General features: G+C 36.1%; 1 protein-coding gene across 1 annotated transcript in view; it reads right to left on the minus strand.

Moving 5' to 3' along the window:
* The window catches only part of LOC107725391 (caskin-1-like), a 48,558-nt gene that overhangs the window by 8,606 nt on the left and 27,923 nt on the right, over positions 1-12,029 (minus strand). Inside the window, exons 7-15 of the mRNA XM_016534632.1 lie at positions 10,071-10,179; positions 8,017-8,125; positions 7,825-7,919; positions 7,238-7,352; positions 3,328-3,567; positions 2,053-2,154; positions 874-1,073; positions 682-763; positions 233-342 (exon numbers count right to left, since the gene is read on the minus strand). Of these exons, the coding sequence (XP_016390118.1) occupies positions 233-342; positions 682-763; positions 874-1,073; positions 2,053-2,154; positions 3,328-3,567; positions 7,238-7,352; positions 7,825-7,919; positions 8,017-8,125; positions 10,071-10,179 (1,162 nt within the window). The remainder of the gene's footprint in view (positions 1-232; positions 343-681; positions 764-873; positions 1,074-2,052; positions 2,155-3,327; positions 3,568-7,237; positions 7,353-7,824; positions 7,920-8,016; positions 8,126-10,070; positions 10,180-12,029) is intronic.

Below are 12,029 nucleotides of genomic sequence, written 5' to 3' on the forward strand. Positions count from 1 at the left end.
TTGTCAGTGAGAAGCTGCAGCCGTGGCGGGGATGATTTTTGGTGTGCCGGCCGGCAGAACAACAACAACAACAACAACAATGCGCTAAATGTTTCTTTTTCCCTAATTTTTTCCAAATGACGGAAATCCGAGAACTTTAATCCCTGTGACCACCCAAGAGACAAATATAGACACATTATGATTCACATAAACAAATCTGGTCCACCACACACACACACACACACACACTTGCCTTGCTCTCAGCTGAAGCTTCATCTTTCCTCTGCAGCAATGGATCCACAAAGGGTTTCTTCCTTTGCTGACGTGGGACAGCAGATGCACTCTGAGTGCGCTGAGAAGACACTATGGGGGGAAAAAATTAAAATGTAAAACAGTTTTTATATTTTTACTTATTATGACTCTGAATAGTAGTATGGGCTTATGAGTATGGACATATAAGATTTGTACAAATTAGACATGGATAAAACCTAGATAGATAGATAGATAGATAGATAGATAGATCGATGGATAGTTTTTGGTTTTTTAAAGTTTTCTGATAGATTCTTTTGCTCTTTTACTTACTTCACGCATCCCCTAAAAACCACCTGGACACCATTACATGTACAAAAGTAACTAAAATGTCTGAGAAAAATGAAGTTCCTGAGAATACTGGTATATATATATATATATATATCGCAGTACCTGAATTAGGATCTAAAGACTGAGATTGGTCCATAAGATGTTCTTTTGCTTTGGCTGACTGGGACAGCACCGTGGCCAACAGCTAAAACACACACACAAATGCACACACACATGATCAGTAATGTGAGAAATAAAGAGAAAGACAGACACATCTGTCCTTGTGTGCATCTTTGGGCTTTGTGTGCGCCGCACCTTCACGCCCTCAGCCTGAGCATGCAGTCCCGGGACGTTGAGGCCATGCGTGTTAACCCCGGGTGAGTGCGTGGGGGTGGTTGGCACGGGCACAGGTGAGTTGGTGAGGTGAGCGTTGGCATTACTGCTTTGTACGCTAGTAGATGAACGTCCACTGGTCAGACTGCCTGTGCTGCCCATACTGCCAACACTGCCCCCTGCTGGTAGACAAGTTATCATGCAAGAAAACACACAAAAAACTGTTGAGTATGTCCATGTTTGTGCATATGTTTGCTTTAACTACTTAGAGAAACATGAGAGATTCAAAATGCACATTCAGTAGTTCAGCGTGTGTTTGGGTTGCTGACAAATAACATGACCATATTTGAATTTATATGAATGTAAGGTAAAGTTTTTGGATCATCCTCTGTCGTAACAATCAAATGTCATTTAGGGTTGCATTAAAACATTTATTCGTATTGCTGTCACAATGTATCATGAGATGCATTCGAACCAAATATGTGGTGCGACAACTCGTGAAGCACTGTAATTGAATGCACAAATGAGATTTGTTGATATTTTCGATGAAAAACAACTTAAATGTCTTTTCATCATACTATGGTATGGTATGGCTTCAGAGTTGTAATATTGTCCAATATGGACTACTTTTATCTGCTTTTTTAACTTTTAGGATCTTGACAATGTAAATCGCTGTATTTTTATGTATGAAAAAGGTCATACATTCAAAATAATTAAATAAATACATGTTTGGAACTAAATAGTCCTGTTTACTTATTTATACACTAATATTAAAAATTTTGGTATTGTTTTTTGTTGTTGTTGTTTTTGTTGTTTTTTTTGGTGAAAGAATATCATTAAAAAAGCATAAAATCAGGTATAAATTACATTTTAACATATATCAAAATAGAAAATGGTTATTTAAAATTTTTATAATATTTCACAATATTACTGTTTGTTTTACTTGATCAAATAAATGTCAAAAACATTAAAAATCTTACTGATCTCAAACTTTTGAATGGTAGTGTATATTTTTAAATGCATAAATATTCAATGTAGTCTCTCAGTTAATGAGACCATAATAAATGCTGCAAACATAATATGAATAATTAAAAATATATATAGTTTTAGATAACATATAGCATGTCACATCAACTGTCCAATGAAAAACTGTGCATTTACCAGCTAAAGGTTTCCTCAGTACCCAAATCTCCTCATTAGCGCCACTCTGCTGGCCGCTAAGGGTTGGAGAACCATGAGGGCTGGAAACGGATCCCCTTGAGCCTGAAAAATATCAGTCACACACAAACACAGTGATGTAAGAATAAAAACATTACTTTTCAAACTCCTAATTGGCAACCACAGATGCACACCGAGGGAGCAGATAGCAAAGGGATCATTTAGGGCAGTTTAAATGGACTGTAGCATATCCGTCAGTAATCTGGGAGCCTTGCTGATGAAAATATATGTTATGTTTGCAAATACAGTTTCATGCAAAAAATATTCAGACCCCTTACAGAATTAGAAAACTCCAGTTAGCTGTGAAATTTTATGTCTAGTACTGAAACAAAAAAGATCCTAATTACTGTAATACAGTAATTTTCAGAAAAAGTGCTGTAATACAATTTGTTTTGTTTTTATATTCATAAAAAGCCAGTGCAACAAACAATACACTACTGTTAAAAAAAAACTGGGTCGGTAATATTTTTAATCTATTTGAAAGAAATCTCTTTAAATTGATATAAAATACAGAAAAAACTGTGACAGAAAGAACTATTATTACAAGTTCAATTATTTATATTTTAACATATTTTACAAGGTAATTAACTCCTGTGATGTCAAAGCTCATTACTTTTAATATCTTTTATCTTTTAATATGTTCATTTGCTGCTCAAGAAACATTTATTATTCATACTGCTGCTTAATATTTTTGAGGAAACTGAGATATTTTTTAGGTTTCTTTGATGAATAGAAGGTTCAAACAAACAGTATTTATTAATTAATATAATTTTTTTTAACATTATAAATGTTTTTACTGTCACCAGTTTCTCCTCACTGAATAAAATGATTTTTTTTTTAATTCATAAAATGAATAATATAGGCCTTTTCACATTATGATAATTTTTGCACTATATGGTAAAGAGAATTGGGGAGACAGTTGCGTAACTGACATCAAAATAATGTCACAATGGTTAAAAAATATGATTTTTAACTTTTTTCTTGAGGTGAAATATGACCTGGAAATGTTCTCGATAGGTTTAGTCAGATTCACACAAATATCTCAATTTTTTTTCACATCCGAGTTTGCCAAAGACATTCAGATTCACATCTGTTTAATGCATTTTACTATGCTCATGAAGTTTAAAAAGAAAAAGAAAAAGCCAGGTGTATGATATGATACACTCATGATGGGTAAATGTGTGTATTTTTCTGACTGTGTTATGTTTGTGTTTATACCTGTCTCTTTTTGTGGCTCCTCTGAGCAGGAGGAGGCTGGTTCATACCCAAATGTGCTGCAGGTAGGCATATTATAGCCAAATGAGGTGAAGAGGGGCTGATGGGTAAGGGGCTGGGTAGGAGGGGGAGGGGGAGTGAGGGGCAGAGAAAAAATGTGGGAGGAGTCACCGTTCACCATGACAACTGAACCAATTGCTGGCGCATGGATCTGTATCTTAAGATACTGTTGGGTTGAGGGACCTGAGTACAACAGAACGGCAACACCAAAAAAACACAAACAACAACAACAAAAAAACAGGAAAGGAAACACAAAACAAAACATGTTCAAGCAAAAATGTCTAACTCTATTGTTGAGCTTAACTTTACCCAGTAAGTTAACATGCAAGGTAAAAATGAACTTATGTACACTTGAACTAAATAAAAAAAACTAAAAACTATACTCATGCATATTATTTCCACAACATACAGTATACTTGCAATGCATTCCCGCCAAAAACATATTTATAACAGATCTATGTGCTATGCATGCAGACTACATTCATGCATGAAAAAGGAAGATAATGGGGATCGGGAAGTGTGTTGGAGCGTCGCCTATGTACATCGATCAATATATATTTCAATATTGGCATATTTCAATATTGAAAAAAAAGTGTAAAGTAAAACCCAGCAATGAATTTTGTAATCGCACAGCTCATAGAGCCCCACTGGGAGTTTATGGCACATACCTGTACTGATTTTAATGGTGCAAATATCATTGTTCATCTGACAAGAGGAACTGCACAATTTGGCCATCAATTGTGTAATTATATAAATATGACTATATAAAAAAAAATAATAATAATTAGTAGTAGTAGTCTTATTAATTAATATTAAAGTAAGATATATTGCTATATATTGTAATTTGGCAATAAAATTGGTAAATTTGCTGAATATTTTGGTGGTAAACCACAGAAGCTTCTCTTTTTTTGACCTCAGTCAGTTTATATACTTCTCATTACAAGTTTGGAAATATGGTTGGCTCATATTGCCCAAATGCACAGTAAGCGACCCAAACTCAGAGCATATGCAGGGATGAATTCCTGTAGATCAGCATTTACTGCAAACTGAGCCACTTCGAGAAACTAAAAAACACTGGATCATGAGCTGCTCACGTGTACATAAACACAGTGCCACGCTTCACTTTGAAACCTGCAGCGCATATATTTATTTAATTAAATAGCAACCTTTTAGATTTGATAATCACATTTAGCCACTTTTTTTATTATGATTAATCGTACAGCCCTACTTTTTAATTACTGTATTTTTAGGTCTTGCCTAGCAGCTTCTTTTATATGGACTGGATCGCAACCAGCCCAACACAGCCTCAAAAGCACAACCCATGACATTGGATAAGTAGTAGTTTGAGAAGTATGCATAACAAATTGCAGACACCAGAATAAAAAAAATGTAAATCTGAATATATATTCTGACACTGATAAGTGATGTTTCTTCACTTTCAAGAAGCAGCAGCAGCCGCCACTGATTTGCATGTATAAATGTGTGAAAACCTGTTTGCATGTGTGTGAATGTGCAAAAGTGAGAATTCACTGATGTGAGTTGAAGGAAAATAAATGAGGGCATGAAACGATGGTACAGGTGGACTCAGAGATGACCAAACAGTGACAGACAGATGAGCCACTCTCATCTGCCCTGTTTGTCACTGCCTCTTTCATCTCTTCAAGCTGACGCTTCTAATTAGAATCACTTGACTGGTGATAAAGGGCAGGACAGTTGGATATAGAGCGAATGAACGACCACCCACACATCCACACACATCTACTATGGGCATGAATACATATTTTGAAATACAGACAGCAATGATCAATGATCAATTATAAAAATGCAATAATTGTGAGAGATTTCACTTTGTTTACAACTTAAAAACATTTCAACTATTTATTTATGTATTGCTATATGGTTTTTAGGGTGATTTTTTAATGTTGCTATGTGGTTGCTACAGTATTCTTTGCGGTTGTTGTTTTTTTTTGACTACTAAAGCATAAAAGTATGCATAAAAATTACATGTTTGCAGATATTATGCAAAGTTCACATACTTGTTTCTCTGAAAAACAATGCTACAGCCAGTTATTCTGTTTTGAAATATGTGTTCTGTGTTGGAATGTCTGTTTTTGTTTTGGTCTGTGTGATTCCGTCCACTGCCAATTTACCCAATAGTACTTCAACATTCTGGGTTGCCAGTTGTTAGAAATCACAGCGTACTGAAGCCATGGAAGCCAGCAAACAAACTGGGTGAGAGATCACATATTCTACCTGACCTAAAAAGCCTTGGTATCCATCTAAAAAGCTCTATGACCAAAGGAATATTAAAACGCGGATAAATCAAGTTTTCAACATACAGTGTAAGGCGTGTCACCTTCCATTGTCAATTGTGTTTGCTCCTCTTGCGTATCCCCAATCTGGCATCCTGTGTAAGTGTTAAAAGGAACACTCCACTATTTTTGAAAATAGGCTCATTTTCCAACTCCAACTTCAACTTTCCAACGGAAGTTAGCCTATTTTCAGGCGCTGCGTAATATCATTGCGCCTGCTGCACCCATGGTACGGCAGCAAAGTTCCTTGATTATTATGCCGGAATGAGAGTATAGTTCCTAGCCATATCGGCCTAGAAAATCGCAACTTTTCATTTTCCGTCGGTCTTAATACATGATGTAACTACAGAAGAGTCAAGTTTAAATAGGAAAAATATAGAAACTCTGTGGTCATTTTTGAGCGAGATGCTAACGGTCTAATCAGATTCAATGATCTATGCTAAGCTAAGCTAAAAGTGCTACCGCCAGACCCGGAGATCGGCTGAGTTGGAAAATTAGCCTATTTTCAAAAATAGTGGAGTGTTCCTTGAAGTCTAAGGATGACGGCAACTCTCTCCAGTATTTTGAATTTGGACTGCAGTACCCATTTCAACCACTAGCTGTCAATATTACATACTGCACCTTTAATGAAGTGCTATGTGGTTGCCAAGAGTGTACTTGGTGGTTACTCAAACAGTCCACTCTATGTCTCTGTGATATTCTAGTTTTACAATCAATCTACACTGCTGTTCAAAAGTTTGGGATCAGTAAGATTTTTTATGTTTTTTAAAGAAGTTTCTTATGATCATCAAGGCTGTATCTATTTGATCAAAAATACAGAAAAAAATTTTAATTTTGTGAAATATTATTGCAATTTAAAATAACAGTTTTCTATTTTAATATACCTTAAAATATAATTTATTCCAGTGAAGCAAAGATGAATTTTCAGCATCATTACTCCAGACTTCGCTGTCACATGATCCTTCAGAAATTCTTTTTCCTTTTTAACTTTTTATTCATCAAAGAATCAAAGAAAAAAGTATCACAGCTTCCAAAAAATAAATAATAATAATAATAATTTAAAAAACTTAAAAATCTTACTGATCCCAAACTTTTGCACGGCAGTGTAAGTCTATGGGATTTTTTCCCATAAGGAAACATCTGGAACATCTGATCACTTTCTCTCTTCAGCAAGCTGCATAATTTGCAGTGTTATTCATGTCAGCAGGTTTGTTCCAATAGTAATTGTGATGTCTGCTCTCTTAGTACTTAGTTGATTTATCTACTTACTTCTTTTATTTAAGTAAGTGGATGAAATAAACAAAATGCCCATCCCTAACACACACACACACACACTTGAAAATGAATACATAAACACTCATGTATGCAGAAATGCATGCAGCTAAGTCAAAATCATTCAAACAAATGCACACACGCACATACACACACGCGCAGACATTTATTTAAGTGCCAGGTAGATGAGCTTCAGATTGACCTTAATGTAATGTGCATATGTGTCACATGACATCCTAGAAGGGTCATGCGGTGATGCAATGGCACACCTGCCCTTTTGATGACTTCCACCATGTTGGACGGAAAGTAACCCACACGGTCATTTCCTGTTCGGTTGTCGTGGATACAGCCCTTCCATCGTCCATCAGAATGCTGCTCCAAGACCTGAGGACCAAACAGAAATGTTCCAGAATGAGCCTGCAGTAGAAAACCACTGAGACATACATGCACTGCACCATGTGACAACACTAAAATAATTTCAGTGTAAAAATGCTCCTTTTGCTCATTACTATTTTGGTCGTGTTTCTTTGTTTATTTATTTATTTGTAGCATTCAAATGTTCAATTTATTTGAAATAGAAATATTTTATAACATTATAAATGTCTTTACTGTTACTTTCGGTCAACTTAATGCATCTGTGATGAATAAAAGTATTAATGTCTTTCAAAAACAAATCTTACTGATTTAAATTTTTTAATAGAAGTGTATAGAAAGAACCACTATAGAGTTTTTAAAAAAGTGCTTCGTTCCTCTTAAAAAAATATGCATGCCATCCCTGGGTGTAAAGTTTAGTTAAAATTCAGAAATACACACCTTGCTACATTACAGTGTTACAGTTCAAGAATTGTTTCTTTACCGTGATGATATCGCCTGCTTTAATATTGAGGCTTGTCAGGTCGTAGTTGTTGCAGTAATCCTTCAGAGCCCTCACTTGCATGGCAGCCGATGCATCTGTATGCAGGAACACACACACAGATACCAGCGAATTTAGAAAGCCTTGGACATTTCTATGTGAATTTGTGTTTTCAGAAACGTTCCCCTGTTTTACCTCTCAGCATCTGTTTGATTTCCTTGCTGGCTTGGGTAGTGGTGAACTGGTTAACAATATCCAGCGCTGTCTGACAGTGCGTGTTCCTCACCCCAGCACTGATACCACTCTGAAGAGATAGAAAACACATTCACTTGGTACATAGTGGTTATGCTGTCGAAACAGACATGCTAAGGAGTGCACACATTCATATATGCGAAAATAAATAAACTCTCAAACTAAAATGAACAAAAAATAAGCACTAAATACAAGTAAAACTTGGCTTTGACGAGTAAATAAAGCACAATTGGCCAGCCATTTATCTCGTACAATACATGATGATTTTTATGATTATGTTTTTATCATTTTTGACTCAATGACCTGTAATTGGCACTTCTGAAAACACTACTGCTCAAAGGTTTGGGTGTCAAGTTTTTTTTTTCTGAAAGAAATGAATACTTTTGTTCAGCAAAGATGCAATAAATTGATCAAAAGTGACAGTAAAGACATTTATAATGTTAACACATTTTCATCTCTTCTTTCTATTAATTAAAAAATCCTGAAAAATCTATTATGGTTTCCACAAAAATATTAACCAGCAACTGTTTTCAACATTGATAAGAAATGTTTCTTAAGCAAGAAATCAGCATATTAGAATGATTTCTGAAGGATTATGTGACATTAAAGACTAGAGCAATGATGCTGAAAATTAATTAGAAGAATAAATTACATTTTAAAACATAACACAATAAAATATTTCACAGAGGTGTAAAGTATTGGAGTAAATGTAATTAGTTACTGTACTTGAGTATCTTTTCGGGTACTTTGTAGTTGTACTGAGTATCAAAGATATTAGCAACTTTTACTCTTTACTTCACTACATGTTTGAATGAGTATCTGTACTCTTTACTCCACTACATTTGAAATGAGTGTTGCAGTTACACATTACATTTTGCATGGACCTAGCTTTTTCTGCCGCAGTTTATTTCTGCTACAAAAGACGTGATACTGCCTAATACAGGTCACTGAAAGTACTGCGTTTTGCCCTTACTCACCCAAACTTGTCAACAAGGTTACTTTATGTGAATGCGAGTTCCTTAGCAAGTATTTGTGAATCACAGGTGTTTTATAAATGAGATGAGGACTTGACTGCAGCCGGCAATGAGGCCCAAACCAGCACATCCACTGCAAGAAGGCTTCAGCTTTTTTATTTTACTTAACATTATTTTATGTATCCATTATACTGAAGAGACCTTTTTGAAAGATATTGTTTTTTTTGTTGTTGTTTTGTTTTGTAATTTTGAGGTTTTCAGTTTTAATTTGGTTTTAGAAAATAAACGTGATTGCTCTCCTCACAAATCAATTTCTTGTTTTTGTTTCATGCTCTCTGTGCCTTGCCCTGGACTTTTATGTCACTTCCTGTCTCCCGTGGTGTTTGTAGTCAGTTTGTAGTCCGTTTGTTCATTGGTTCCCCTTGATTAGTCTCCCCAGGTGTGTCTTATCTTGTTAAACTTGTCTAACCCTGTGTGTATATATAGTCCTAGTGTTTTTTGAGCTCCTTGTGAGTTGTTGAATGTAATGGTTGTCTGTTTGCCAGTCATTCTGTTCTTTGTTCCCTTTGGTTTTTGCCTTATTGTTTGTTCTAGTTTTTCCATGAAATACCAGCACATAGATCCTTGCCTCTGCCTGTTTTCCGCAGCTTCTCCACAACGTTACAGTTTTTCACTGGCATGTCTCTTTGACTAGTGCATCTTTGAGCCTATAAGTAAAATACTTAAGTACTGTTAAAATCAGATACTCTAAGACTTTTACTCAAGTTGTTTTGGAATTGGTGACTTGTAACGTGTAGTAGAGTAATTTTCATTGTAAGGTATCTGTACTTATACTCAAGTATGGTTTTTAGGTACTCTTTACACCTCTGATATTTCACAATATTACTGTTTTACTGTATTTTTTATCAAAATAATGCAGACTTGGTGAGCCTAAAATACATCTTTAATAAACATTAAAAAATCTTACCAACTCCAGACGTTTGAATGGCATACCATTGGCAAGCAGTCAAATGAATTACTCACATCCAGCAGAAGTCGTACAGCCTCGGTTTTCCCGCAGAGAGCAGCTTCATGCAACGCTGTGCCTGATTTCGTCTGTCGGTTTATATCTATACCAGCCTGGATCAGTAACCTGAACACATACACACAAGAAAACTTCATAAAAACATTTTTATTTCATTTAAACACACTAAAAGACTTATTTCACAACACTATTCTAAACAGTACAACGTTTATTAATCTATACATAAAAAGATTAGTTCTAATTCTAAAAAACACTTCTTTTCAGAAAAAAAGGTTATTAAAATAAAAACTTGAAGGGGTCTAAATACATGAAGTATAATGATCAATTTGCAACAATTTAAATTAAAGGGGTCATATGATGCGATTTCAAGTTTTCCTTTCTCTTTGGAGTGTTACAAGCTGATTGTGCATAGATAAGATCCCTGAAGTTGCAAAGACTAAAGTCTCAAAACCAAAGAGATATTCTTTATCAAAGTTAAGACTCTGCCACGCCCCCCTAAAACGGCTCGTTCTAACACGCCCCCACATATCTACCTCACTATGTGGAAATATTAGCATAATGCCGCCCAAATGTGCACGCAAAGAAAGAAGGCGTGGTTTCAGTAACCGCAGTTAGTGTTGAAGCAGCCATGTCAGGGAGACGCTGTGTGTTTCTAGGCGAAAGCAAAAGCACTTTATTTGGCCTTCCGAAAGTAGATGCATTTAGGAATCTTTAAGATTACTTACAACAGAACAGCAATGCATTTTATGGACGACCGTTTCGTGAACCTAGGAGAGGAGGTAATTCTGACTTTGCTATGACAATCTGGCGCTTCTGAAGCAGCTACTGTTTTGTTATTAGTTTAAGTATTTGCTATTGACTCTTCAAATGCGGAGTTTTGCACATCGTGTGTGTGTGTGTGTGCGTGTGCGCGCGCGTTAAATTTCCGACGAGTGCTTGCGGTGTTCGGCCAATCACAATGCACTGGGTCAGCTGGCCAATCAGAGCAGACTGCGCTTGTCGGAAGGAGGGACTTTGTAGAAAACGAAGCGTTTGAGAGAGGCGGGGCATAGAGGACCTACAATAATGTACAGTATTTGAAAAATAATGTGTTTTTTGAACATTAAAGCATGTCAACATATTCTGTTACACCAAATACATAAAATAATGATCTTTAAAAAAGCATCATATGACCCCTTTAAGTCTAAAACATGACCTTCACACCTATCCAACCGAACACACATTCATATTGATCCATAAACAACCTAATATGTGCGTTGAGTGATGAAATCTCTAATTAACGTTGTGCGTCACTAGGCAGTGATGGCACTGTCCATCAAAGGGAAAAATGAGGACACGCGCTTTGAATGTGTGTGTGCGAATCTAATGAATGAAGCCTCCGGGGACTGATCGGACAGCCCACAGTGCCTTTCATTTCTCTCATCATCCCCGATCCCTTTGCTCCTGACCTGTCTTAGCACATCAGTCATGCAGTTTTGTGTCAGTGAGCTAAATGCTGTGTCAGGATTTCGCACCGTCAATGTCTGTCCCCTTGTAAAGAATTGAAATGAAAGCAATAATAAAACTAATACAATTCCTCATAAAAAATGTCATAACTTCCTCTGAGTTTTGCAGACTTTACATCCATTACCATTCCAAAGTTTAAAGGTGACATATCATGAAAATCTGACTTTTTCAGGTTTTAAGTGCTATAATCAGGTCCCCGGTGCATCTACCAACCAAGGAAACGTGAAAAAGATTAACCCAGTAACTTTGTTTTGGTAAGCCTTTTTCTGCAAGAGTCTGAAAAAACGAGCGCATCTGATTTCGCTCCCTTGGATGCAATTTATTTCCCAGCTGTTTCCCTTCTCAGACATAACCTACTGTTTTTGTAACTCATGGGTGGTTTTAAGGTAAACTTGTGTGTGAATGAGAACTTAGTTTAGTACTCACATGCTGTGACAGCCGCTTTCTGTCCG

The sequence above is a fragment of the Sinocyclocheilus rhinocerous genome, unplaced genomic scaffold, assembly GCF_001515625.1.
Source record: "Sinocyclocheilus rhinocerous isolate Xijiao unplaced genomic scaffold, SAMN03320098_v1.1 scaffold1386, whole genome shotgun sequence".
NCBI classification, from domain to species: Eukaryota; Metazoa; Chordata; class Actinopteri; order Cypriniformes; family Cyprinidae; genus Sinocyclocheilus; species Sinocyclocheilus rhinocerous.